Source organism: Phalacrocorax carbo, chromosome 5 (genome assembly GCF_963921805.1).
Source record: "Phalacrocorax carbo chromosome 5, bPhaCar2.1, whole genome shotgun sequence".
In the NCBI taxonomy this organism is placed as follows: domain Eukaryota; kingdom Metazoa; phylum Chordata; class Aves; order Suliformes; family Phalacrocoracidae; genus Phalacrocorax; species Phalacrocorax carbo.
In genome coordinates this window covers 50,114,696-50,127,486 of record NC_087517.1, presented here as the reverse complement: position 1 = coordinate 50,127,486, position 12,791 = coordinate 50,114,696, and the positions used below count along the sequence as shown (strand labels likewise).

At 40.1% G+C, this 12,791-nt stretch overlaps 1 protein-coding gene across 3 annotated transcripts in view; it reads left to right on the top strand.

The window, feature by feature from the left end:
- The window catches only part of PDHX (pyruvate dehydrogenase complex component X), a 93,718-nt gene that overhangs the window by 39,331 nt on the left and 41,596 nt on the right, over positions 1 to 12,791 (top strand). For 2 of the 3 annotated variants that reach the window (XM_064452357.1, XM_064452356.1), the window contains exons 10-11: positions 3,303 to 3,367; positions 8,524 to 11,024. In XM_064452357.1, the coding sequence (XP_064308427.1) occupies positions 3,303 to 3,367; positions 8,524 to 8,788 (330 nt within the window). In that variant the 3' untranslated portion in view covers positions 8,789 to 11,024. Of the gene's footprint in view, positions 1 to 3,302; positions 3,368 to 8,523; positions 11,025 to 12,791 lie in introns of those variants that run through there. The other variant, XR_010373093.1, reaches the window with a different exon arrangement.

The window sequence follows — 12,791 nt, the reverse complement described above, 5'->3', positions numbered from 1 at the left end:
TAATAACAAAGGCAGTTTCAAAATGGATCTAAAGAAATTTCAGCATTTCTTAGACTTCAAAGATATAATTAATTTTGCAACCCTGTTCATTTTTAATTAACAGCCACTTAGCCATTATGTTATTTAGTTGAGTGCTGGGTAGACTATTTAAAAAATAAACCTGTACAGAATTCTGCAATGTAATATAATTGTATTTCTTTAATCCTCATGAGAAAGCTAGATAGTGTTAATTTCTTTAGTATTTCCAGTCTCTGGGTTTGAGATTTTGTTTATTTGGGAGGTTTTTTTTCCCCTGTTCCTAGAAATTTGCTTGTAGCAGCTTGTGTTATTCTGTGCAGTTTTATTCTGGTACTTATTTCTGTCTGCATTTTTTCAGTAGGCAGTTCAGTTGGGAATGTCACCTGAAAGGTAACATTCAACTCCTCAGACTAATGAGCAATATTTTGCATAAATCAAGTGCCAGTTAGTGACTTGAATCTAGCAGTTGCTGCCAGCCACAGATGTATTTTGTGGCAGGCAAAAATACAATGAATGATGAAATGTCCCAACACAAGCCTTTTTTTGTCATTTAGTGAGTGCCAAAGGCAGACACAAGCTGCATTTTGTAAACTTTTGTCTTACCAAAAATGACAGAAATCATAATAGTCTGTGTTGGTGGAGGAGAACAACAAAAAAAGTTGTAGCAGAAAAAGGCGTTAAGAGTCATGCCACAAAACATTCATAACTGGATGTTTTAAAGATTTTTCCAGTCGATATTGCTTACTTCATGTTGAATGTGTTGTGAAAGCAAATCATTTCACTATTATAATAACCAGCCAAGGATCAAGGTCAGCTGAGCTTGTTATATTATTCTGTGATTAGTGATGGAATGACAATAAAAGCATTATAAGCAGTATAGGTTGTGCTTTCATTATTATCCCCAATACCTGTGATACTATGATGCAGTTATTACAAAGCTCTCTTACCATAAATTAGTGTCCTGCAGTTCCCATGGTGGGAATGTATGCTTGCATTAAGTTTAATAGGGCTATGATAAAGTAAGCATTTTCCTTTCGTTTCAAATGGAATGTGTGTAACATAGGTCACACTACTCAATATAAAAGTCATTGGATCACATCGATTGCAGGTGTCCACACCAACGTAATTTTGCTCTTCAACTTCTTCACTGAATTATTGAAATAAATATGTACCTGACAGGCAAATGTGGGAGGCACAAATTGAAACTGCAGCTGCTTCTTTACCAGTCTCCCTGTAGTTTGGCAGGTGCTTTCTTCATGCAGATTGCTTATATGTTCCCTTCTGCTGTATGTCAATTTTAACTTCCTTCCAGGTCATGTGCATCCTAACACCATATTTTCATTTTTCAACTAATGCAATTGCATGTATGCATTACACTCAAATTAACCCTATTGTGTGAATGCTGTTCCCATGGCTATTCTCTTCTGGTTCACTAATTATTCAGAGATTAATAAAAGCTTAAAATAAAATTCATTGTGTCCTTTTAACTTTTAATTTCATAATAAGGGCGTCAGTTTTGTAAAACTTGGTGTGGGCTTGAATTATTTAGTGGGTGATTCATTGAATGAGATTCTCTTAAACTTCTTGGTGTTTAGTTCTAAGCTGAAGTCACTGCAGTCGTTAAACTACCGTGACCTTTCAGAACCCTTGCCTGAAAGATGTTTAGAAGTGTATACAGGGAAGACAGCTGTTTACCATAACCAAGAGTAATATATTACAACATAAAAGGGGATTAAGGCATGTCACAACTACAACTGCTAATCAACTTATTATCTGTGTGAAGTTTCTTGTAATGACTCTACCTCCACCCATGTGCAAACAAAAAGAAGTCAATTCAATCATAGTTTCCACTTATTGACCATGGCCCTTAAAGGCAGGGGTGAGGTTTCATAGAAATTACCTCTTGGTAGGTTGAATCAAGTGTTTGACATGATATTCATAGAACACATGTGGAAATCTGTGGAAAGCAGAACAGGCAATTCCTGGAAAACAGTCTAGACATTAAAAAAAAAATCTTCTCCAAGAAAGTTTTATGAATGTGATTTATCACTCTTTTCATGTTGTGATAAAGTAGATTTTTGGTTTGGTTTTTTTTTTATTCACTTCCACTGAAATTTCCTTAACATAATTAAATGATTGGAAACTATCATTAGTTTTATTGTTTTTACCAGAAGAAGGAAAGTATAAAGAGACTGTTGTTTTTACCAGTCTTCCCAGAAGCAGATCTGAGTCTACTCCCCTGACTGCTTTTGGAAACAGTTACTTTTGTCTTAAAATGTCATAATGCTGCAATTGTCACAATGTGACATTTTTCTATGTGCTTTTCCACCTGTGGAATAAATATGCTACAAGCCAAAACCACTAAATGTATTCTGCATGAATAGGATAGATCATTTGTCCTGCATATATTCCTGCTTCAGTCTCTGCTGTGAGTTGAAGAGCTTCTTGTTTTGAAAAGGTTGGTGCTAATGGAGAGGTCATCCAACACATTTCCACTGGGTATTTACAGGGTGTTAGGAATGGGTTGGTGGCTGAACAACTGGCTCTTGACCCACCAATGACTGCCATTTCTCCTGAGGTCCACACAGTCCTTTCTTCCTTATGTGACAACTACTGTAAGAATTATCCATCCTGATTCCCTCTGCTACCATCTAAGGAGACCTCTGAACTAGAAACATCCTAGGTGGGGATAAGGTTCTTTTCCTCTGTGATCTTATCTTAGAACACAGTATGAACTTTTTGGGCTGTATCTTGAACAAAATGTGTGTGAACAGTTTCTTCTGTCATTTAGAAGTAGAAAAGTCTCACAAATGAAATGGACGTCACAGGATGGATGGCCTTCAAGGTAGTTGAATGCTTAACTGGAAGAAACAAATTCAATCTGCTAGAAAGTTCTGAAGTGGTACATGGCAGTTTCTTTGAACAAATATGTTAAGGGAAGTGTGAATTTGTCTCATCAGTGTTTAGCTAGATATTTTTGTCGTATAAAAACACTAAGGGAGAATGGTGTTTCCATTGTGAAAACTGCAGCAAGATATATAAGATGAGAGAACAGCTTTTACTGAACAGCTAATATCATTGGGAAAATGAAATTTTGTGTCCTAGTCTCTTTGCCAAATCATTGTAGTTACAACAACAATGTTGCTGAGGTGCTTCCCTAAATCCAAAAGCAGATGACTTTTTAATGACTGTATGGTACTTGATGTTTTACTGAAGTAAAAAGAATTAGTCTTTTACAACACTAATTTCTTTCTTCTCTACTTTTCTTCTTTCATTTTCCTTAGGCTCTAGCAAAGAAAGCAAGAGATGGAAAACTGTTACCGGAAGAGTACCAGGGGGGATCTTTTAGGTAAAACTCTCTAGCAGCATTTAATACAGGTAGTGTGGGTTCAGAACTGGTTTATCATCAGCTATTCTGCTGTGTGTTAATGCACTGCCTTTATAAATCTTGCACCTTTTAGGATGAAACTCCATGGGATGATTCTGAGGGCCAAACCTAAGCCAAGTGTCCTATATCAGGGGGAAACAATTATCTTGGTACAAGCTTATTTCATCTGATCCTGGTGTGAAATTCATGCTTTTTGTACCAAGACTGATCTGACTTTTATTTTTACACCTAATTTTTCCCAATTGCAGAAGAATGTTGGGTCTTTTGTGCTTTGGTTGTTGGTGGTTTTTTTGTTGTGGGTTTTTTGTTTGTTTGTTTGTTTTTAAATTACATTCTGTAGTTAGGAAAACCCATTGATAATAGTTTTAAAATAAATATTTTAAAAGGAGTTGTTTACCAGAGGTATGGCAGCAGACAGTGACATCCAGCTTGTCCCCAGTTCAATCTTTGGAGGAATCTCTCTAGAGGAGAAAAAAAGTTACAGCAAAGTTGTGGTGTTAAGTCTGAGAGTTTACTTTTAACTGAAATATTTAAAAACAGTATATCGTTTTTAAATAGTAGCCTATATTTAGTAAATTTTTTTCTATAAAATGTACTCTGCAAAAAGAGCTAGTGAACTCAGTGACGAGAAGTAAATGGCATGTGTAAAACACTAGCGTAAAAGTAGTGACACAGTTACACAGTTAATTTCTTAGATGATTTTTTACAATCCCCAAGTTTCTAAAACTTAATATATTTTATGACACAGTATCATCAAGCAACATTTTTTGTTATATAAACTTTAGTTTATCTCACTTTTTGTCAATATTTTTAAAAGCTAATTCTGAATCCTTACGTTAATCATATCTTCCAGAATAGATAATTTTTTTTATGAGAGTCATACTACAGACTTCTGCAGAAATATTGCTGTAATGTATATTAATGTACCCTGGTTGCAACCGTCTGGTGTATGTGGCTCTCATGCTGGAGGAGTGGTCAAACAAAAATCTCTAAGCCTTTCAGCAGAAAAAGCATATGGAAATGCATTAGTGGAGGCTTGGATGTCCTCATCAACACAAATGTCCCGAGTGTGAATAACTGTGGGCATTTAACTGGTAACAGATGGAAGCTGTGTGAGGTGTGACCAGGTGGATGACCTGCTCAGCCTGGTGGCAGAGCTACAGGAGGAAGTAGAAAGGTTAAGGAGCATCAGGGAGTCTGAGAAAGAGTGGAACCGTGCTCTGCCCTCCCTGAGACAGAAACAGGAAGAGCCACCAGGTAATACCCAAGATCAAGGGGATCCTATGTCCTCCCCCTGCCGGGCTGAAGGCTGTAGCCTAAAGGAAAGGAGTGAATGGAGGCAAGTCCACACTTGGGGCAGCAGGCAAACCACCGTCTTGCCTACCTCGCCTTCCCAGCTGCCTCTGTACAACAGGTATGAGGCTCTGGATGTGGAAGGCCAGTCCATAGATGATGTGGATGGATGGTACTTTCTTACTTTCCAATCATCAAATTCATTTTCACTGAAAAAGAATCCTATGACTAGAGTGCAGCTATTGATGGCAACAGGCTGTACAGAAGGGACAGGCAAGAAAGGAGAGGTGGAAGGGTTGCCCTCTACTTCGAGAAATGGATAGAGTGTGAAGAGCTGTCTCTGAAGAATAGCCACAAGTAGGTGAAAGCTTATGAGTAACAATCAGAGACAGAGGCAACAAAGGGAACCTTGTGGTTGGTGTCTACTACAGGCCACCTGACCAAGGGGAGCATATTGACAAAGCCTTCTTACTCCAGCTAGAGAAGGCATTGTGCTCGCAGGCTTTCATCCTGCTGGGGCACTTCAGCCACCCTGACATCTGCTGGAAAAGTAGCACAGCAACCTGTAGGCAATCCATGAGATTCCTGGAATGCACTGAGGATACCTTCTTAAGCCAGGTCACAGACAGCCCTACCAGAGGGGATGCAATACTGGACCTGACGGTCACCAATGCAGGTGAGCTAACTGGTGACGTCAAGACTGGAGGCAGCCTGGGCTGCAGGGAACATGCACTGATGGAGTTTGCAGCCCTGAGAGATATGGGTCAGATGAAGAGTAAAGTCAGGACCCTGAATGCAAACTTCCAGCTGTTCAAGGAGTAGGTCAATAGGACCCCCTGGGAAACTGCCCTCAGGGACAAGGGAGGAGAACAGAACAGGCAGATCTTTAAGGACACTTTCCATAAAGCACAAGAGCTCTTGATCCCCAGGTGTAAGAAGTCAGGAAAGGAAAGCAAGAGACCAACATGGGTAAGTTGACCTGCTGGTCAAACTAAAGGACAAGAAGGAAATGCACAGGCAGTGGAAGCAGGGACAGGTATCCTGGGAAGAGTATAGGGACGCTGCCCAGTTGTGGAGGGATGGGGTCAGGAAGGCCAGGGCATGGCTGGAGCTGAACTTGGCAAGGGATGCAAAGAATAACAAGAAGGGCTTCTACAGGTATGTCAGCCAGAAAAGAAACATCAAAGAAAGTGTACCCCACATGATGAGAAAGACTGGCAAACTGATAAAAATTGAAAAGGAGAAGGCTGGGGTGCTCAACAACATTATGCCTCAGGCTTCACTGGCAATCTCTCTTCCCACACCATTCAAGTGGATGGACCTCAAGGCAGGACTGCGGGAGGAAAGTCCCTCCCCCTTTCAGAGAAGATCAGGTTCAAGACTACCTGAGGAACATGAATATACATAAGTCAATGGGACCTGACGAGATGCATCCAAGAGTCCTGAGGGAACTGGCTGATGTAGTTGCCAAGCCACTCTCCACAATATGTGAAAAGCCATGGCAGTCAGGTGAAGTCCCCAGGGACTGGGAAAAGGGAAACATTGCACACATTTTTAAAAAGGGTAGAAGGGAGAGCCCTGTGAACTACCGTCCTGTCAGACTCACCTCTGTGCCTGGGACGATCATGGAACAGATCCTCCTAGAAGCTATGCTAATGCACATGGAGCACAGGGAGGTGATTTGAGACAACCAGCATGGCTTCACCAAGGACAAGTCCTGCCTGACCAACCTAGTGACCTTCTATGATGGGGTAAATACATCAGTGCACAAGGAAAGAGCCACTGATGTCATTTATCTGGACTTCTCTAATGCCTTTGATATGGTCCCCTACCACATCATGGAATCACAGAATGGTAGGGGTTGGAAGGGACTTCCAGACATCATCTCATCCAACCCCCCTGCTTGAGCAGGCACACCCAGAGCAGGGGGCACAGGAACGCGTCCAGGTGGGTTTTGAATGTCTCCAGGGAAGGAGACTCCACAACCTCCCTGGGCAGCCTGTGCCACTGCCCTGTCACCCTCAGAGTAAAGAAGTATTTTGTCATGTTTAGGTGGAACTTCCTGTGTTCGAACTTGGGCCGTTGCCCATTGTCCTGTCATTGGGCACTATTGAAAAGAGTCTAGTCCTGACACCCATACTTTAGATATTTATAGGTATTGATGAAATCTCCCCTCAGTCTTCTCCAGGCTGAACAAACCCAAGTCTCTCAGCCTTTCCTTCTCTCTAAACTGGAGGGATATTCATTTGATGGGTGGACTGTTCAGTGGTGCATCTAGAGAGTAGTGGTCAATGATTCGATGTCCAGGTGGAGATTGGTGATGAGTGGTGTCCCTCAGGAGTCTGTATTGGGACCAGTGCTGTTTAATATCTTCATTAGTGTCATAAACAGTGGGATCAAGTACACCCTCAGCAAGTTTGCAGATGACACCAAGCTAAGTGGTGCAGTTGATGTGATTGAGGGACAGTATGTCATCCAGAGGGACCTGGACAAGCTCAAGAAGTGGGCCTATGTGAACCTCGTGAGGTTCAACAAGACCAAGCGCAAGGTCCTGCAGTTGGGTCGGGGCAACCCCCAATATCAGTACAGGCTGGGGGATGAAGCCATTGAGAGCAGCCCTGAGGAGAAGGACTTGAGGGTACTGGTGGACAAAAAGCCAGACATATGAGCCAGCAGCGTGCACTCACAGCCCAGAAAGGCAACTGTGTCTTGGGCTGCATCAGAAGAAGCATGGCCAGCAGGTTAAGGGAGGTGATTCTGCCTCTCTACTCTGCTCTGGTGAGACCCCACCTGGAGTGCTGCATCCAGCTCTGGGGCCCTCAGCACAGGACAGACATGGACCTGTTGGAGCGAGTCCAGAGGAGGGCCATGAAAATGATGCGAGGGCTGGAGCACCTCTCCTGTGAGGACAGGCTGAGAGAGTTGGGGTTTTTCAGCCTGGAGAAGGGTCTGAGGAGACCTTATTGCAGCCTTTTAGTACTTAAAGGGGGCTTGTAAAGAAAGATGGGGGCAGAGTTTTTAGCAGGGCCTGTTGCAATAAGAGAAGGGGGTAATGGTTTTAAACTAAGAGATGGTGGATTTGGACTAGATATAAGGAAGAAATTTTTTACACTGAGCGTGGTGAAACACTGGAACAGGTTGTCCAAAGAGGTGGTAGATTTGGATAGGGCTCAAAGCAACCTGATCTAGTTGAAGATGTCCCTGCTTATTGCAGGGGGGGATTGGAGTAGATGGCCTTTAAAGGTTGTTTCCAACACAAGCTGTTCTATGAATTTGTGGTTCTGTTTTCCCACTCTGCAGTTTGTATAACAAAAAGGAGGAGATGGTGGGCCAGCTTTCACTTTAGACAGTCTGTGACAAAAGAGTCCAAGTCTTTCCCACTTTCCCCTTGGTGACACAGAGAAAAATGTTCAAAGGAGAAAGGTATGATGAGGTTTTCCCATGCCTGAGTATTACCTTGATTCCAAAATTGTATCACTTGATTCTCAGCAGCGGTTGTAGCTTAAAGTTTTGAGATCTGGTTTAAAAGGCATTTGGCTTGGAACAGGGATAGGCAAAGTTTATCTGAAGATATTACTTTCTTGTCCTACTTTCCACTTTTAGTGTGTGCAATGCAACGGTATGTTATTGTAAAGGATCAGGACTTTTAAAAAGGTGCATTAAGTTGTAATCACAAAAATCCCAAACCCTCAAGAGTCTGAATTCAGATTAATGGGTTGGTCCCTGGGTTGGAATTAGGTCATAGTAGTCAGTGAATATAGATGATTTCTTCTGGGGATATATAATTTCCGACATTACTGGTAACTCTTTTCTCTTCCATTTAGCATCTCCAATCTAGGCATGTTTGGTGTCAATGATTTCACTGCAGTCATAAACCCTCCGCAGGCCTGTATCCTGGCTGTGGGCCGAGCAAGACCAGAGCTCAAGATTGTGGAAGATGAAGAAGGAAATGAGAAACTTAAGCAGCATCAACTCATGACAGTGACTCTTTCAAGTGATGGTCGGGTGGTAGATGATGAACTGGCTTCAAAGTTTCTGGAGACCTTGAAAGCCAACATAGAGAATCCAGTGCGGCTTGCCTTGTGTTAAATTCAGTGAAGATTGGTGCTTCTTGTTTTGACAACATAGATAACTGTTAAGTACTTGGCTTCTTTGTATAGAGGCGTAAATAGTTACTGTGAGAAGGATATTTAAGATATTTAATTTATTGAATTAACATGAAAAACTATTAATTTTCATGCTTTTAGTCTTTTGCAATGACCAGGTTTTATACTGTAGAGCTAAAAGACTTGAAAGTTAACATACTACATTTCTTTCAACACTTAGTACTAATGGCACAGAATGTTTGCGTAGAGAAGTCAATCTCCTTTGTAAAGGAAAAGTCAAGAAAACTTCATGAAATTTAAAAGGGAATCATAGAATGGTTTGGGTTGGAAGGGGTCTTCAGAGGTCATCTAGTCCAACCCCCCTGCAGTGAGCAGGGACATCTTCAACTAGATCAGGTTGCTCAGAGATCCATCCAGCCTCACCTTGAATGTTTCCAGGGATGGGGCATCAACCACCTCTCTGGGCAACCTGTGCCTGTGTTTCACCATCTTCATTGTAAAAAAATTTCTTCCTTATATCTAATCCAAATCTACCCTCCTTTAGTTTAAAATTATTACCCCTTGTCCTGTCACTATAGGCCCTATTAAATAGTCTGTCTTCATCTTATAAGCCCCTTTAAGTACTGAAAGGCTGCAATAAGGTCTTCCTGGAGCCCTCTCTTCTCCAGTCTGAACAACCCCAACTCTCTCAGCCTGTCCTCGTAGAAGAGGTGCCCCAGCCCTCAGATCATTTTCATGGCCCTCCTCTGGACCCGCTCCAACAGGTCCATGTCTGTCCTGTGCTGAGGGCTCCAGAGCTGGATGCAGCACTCCAGGTGGGGTCTTCCCTGTGCTGAGATGGGATGCTTTATTTAAGGGCTAAATATTTCGCTTTTAGAGTGAGGAAAGCAAGAGTCATAACTGAGCATTGTGCTGCTATGAGTCCTGGTCAATACTGAGATAACTGAGTAGTTAAATTGTATTTCTGCAGTAGAAAGTTTTTCAGTTTTCAGAAGACTTTTCTGGCATGCTGTGACGTCCAAATTAGATTGAAATAAGGTTTATAAGATTTTGAGAGATATTTCAATAGCTTACTATGTAAGAGCACAGACATTAGAAACCAAAAAGTTTTTTCGTTTAATTTCATTTACATCACAGATCTTACTGGTTTTTATCTTCTCCTTTACTGTGTTATACTGAAGGAAACAAGCTGACTGTGGAGATGAGTGGGGAAAAGAAATAACAGGAAATTCTGAGAGACTAAATTAGATCACAGATAAAAAAGCAGTTTCTCAAAATACTAAGTAATCTGGTGAAATCCACAGCCTCAGTCTCATTAAAACACATTTAAACTGTAGGTGCATCTATTTTTTTCCAGTATTTTAAGATAACTGCATAATCCAATGCCTTGCAGAGGGATAGAGAGGAGAACAAACTTGTGTGAATAAATGAATTCTCCATGAAGGATGGCTTCTCAACATCATTGATTTTTAGGTTTTGATGGAACCGACATTTAGTGATAACAACATTTTGTGTTTAAAAAAAAAAGAAAAAAGGTTTTCTTTGACTTAATTTGGAGATAGTTACATTTTTTATATTTAGAAGTTGCCCCAACTCAGATATCTTCTTCAGCACCACAAAATATACAAAAATATTTTTTTCAGGTGCTCTGTGATATATTGTGGTTAACCTAAAACCCAAGTTAATTGAGCCAGCAGTATTGTGATGAAAAACTAGCTTTGATCTCTCAATCTCGTAGAGGTTCCAGTATGAAAGGTCAAATTTTGCACGCAGAATATTTGCTGATTAATGCTGTTCTTTGCATGAATAGAATAAAGAAGTAGAAAGTGTTTCTGCGTCAGTGTATATTGACTTGTAATTCGAAGGCATAAGTGCAGCCGCCTGAAGTTTAAAGTAACAGAAGTAGAATGTGGTTTTTTTTCTTGTATATAAATATGGAACCACACTGTATGTGTTTGAAATGAAGTAGGTGGATTTACAGGGCCTGGTGAGAATATAAATTGTTAGAATTTGGGATTGTCAGAATTCTGGGAGTTTGTCTTATTCTAGTTTCTGCAAGTGCTTCTTTTAAAGACTGCAAGGACTTGTTTGTTGAGCTGCTGCCATAACTAAAATGCTAATTGCAAGACAAAACCTTTAGTTAATACTGAGTTGAGAGTTTTTGCTAAGTGAGTTTGCTTCTTTGACTTGTTCTGATATAATAAATTTCATAAACTGTTTATTTAACAGTAGGGAGAGATTTTGTTTACCAAATCTAGTTTACTATGCAATAATGGGCATATCCATTCTGTATTTCCAGTTTCTCACTGATAAATTATATTCAAGATTGGGTGCTGAGGATTAATTTGCAATTTTAAATGGTTAACCATGAATTTTTCCAAAGTTTTTTTGTCAATCCCATATTACTTCTCGGGAAAAACCCACCAATTTATATAGTGTCCTTAATAATCTACAAGAAGTTCTCATCGTTTGCATAGCTAAATCTTGCTCTGCCCAAGAGAATTTGCAGACTTATTTAAAATCTGATATACTGTTCTTTATTTTTTTTTCACTTGGTGCTCCACAGTGTTGTTCTGTGTTGCCCAGCATTTGTATATGCTACTCTTTAGCTGGCCACAGTTAAAGGCTACATGTCTGAGGCACACAACTACAGTTTTGCATGCGTGTTCATGTAGTTCGTCGATATGTTTTGCTTTTGGAGCCACTGGAAGGTGCTATTGTATGTAAGTATAGAATGTTTATCGTGTCTCGTTTGTGTGGGTACTAATATGTCCATTATACTTCTGTTCAACACAAACAAGCGAAGACGATGCAACTTTTTCTCCACGTTAAATAAACCTTTACAACTTCTGAACTAGGCAAATCTCAGTAAGGCTAATACAAGCTCTAATTCCAGTTTTTGTACATCTGCCTGCTTGCCAGCATTGTTAGTTGACATAAAGATGGATGTGATTTGTCAGTCATCAGCCTGTGAAGGAAATCTCTGGAATTCAGACACAAGAGCAGTTACATCTCCTTAATTCAGAGTAATTGTACCATTTGGCAACATCTACCACTTTAGCAGAAGTGAGGCAACAAACGGTTGCCTGTACACATTAAATAAAACACTGACTATCTTCCTGAAGAATTTAGGGATTTGGGGATGGGAGCAATGGATAAAATGGCCCAGAAAGTGAACCATGTGAAAGTTAATGCTTACAGTTGAAGCAAATTTGCTTTGAAGTAAAAATTTCACACATTAAAAATATAACTTTCTATGTTTTATTCTTTTCAATGTCTTCTTTTGACATCTTTTTTTATATACCATGAATATGTCTACCTTCTTGAAGAACTAAAAAACCAAAAATAAAAATTAAAGGAGTATGCTAATGTCTGCTGGAAATGTCTGCCTGTAGGATATGCTTGGTGAAAATCACTTTCTTCGTATCCTTTTCCTTTGCAAGAGGCATAGTTAGAAAAAAAAAAGGTGGATATTTTGGACTTTGTGATTGCTGGTAAGTATTGAACTCTGTGTCACACATAAACCTATAATTATGCTGTGAGGATATTTGACTTTTTTGGATCTTTTCCTGCAATGTATTCCTTATGAAATAAATTTTTTATAATGAATCTTCCTGCATGTAATCCCTGAAAGAACCTCACTCCTGCGGAGTGCTCAGTGCTATTTTCACCTAATCATTTTGTCCACATGCTCATGCCCATCCATACAAAGTACAGTAGACACTCTTATTTCAGTTAATTATTCCCATTGGATACAATAGAATTAGAAAGTTAACAATTATAAATATGACAAATAATCCAAGAAACAAAGTCTGAACGCATGCTTCTATGTGCTGTGTGATACAGAAAGTTGCATATTGATTGCATTAAAGTATATGCAATTGCAGAGTGAGTTAGGGGGAAACTAATTCAGAATTATTGGAACTAAGTGTCATGCTTGATGTGTTTTTTCCATGTGGGAATATGGGCAATAAGGTGACGGAAAA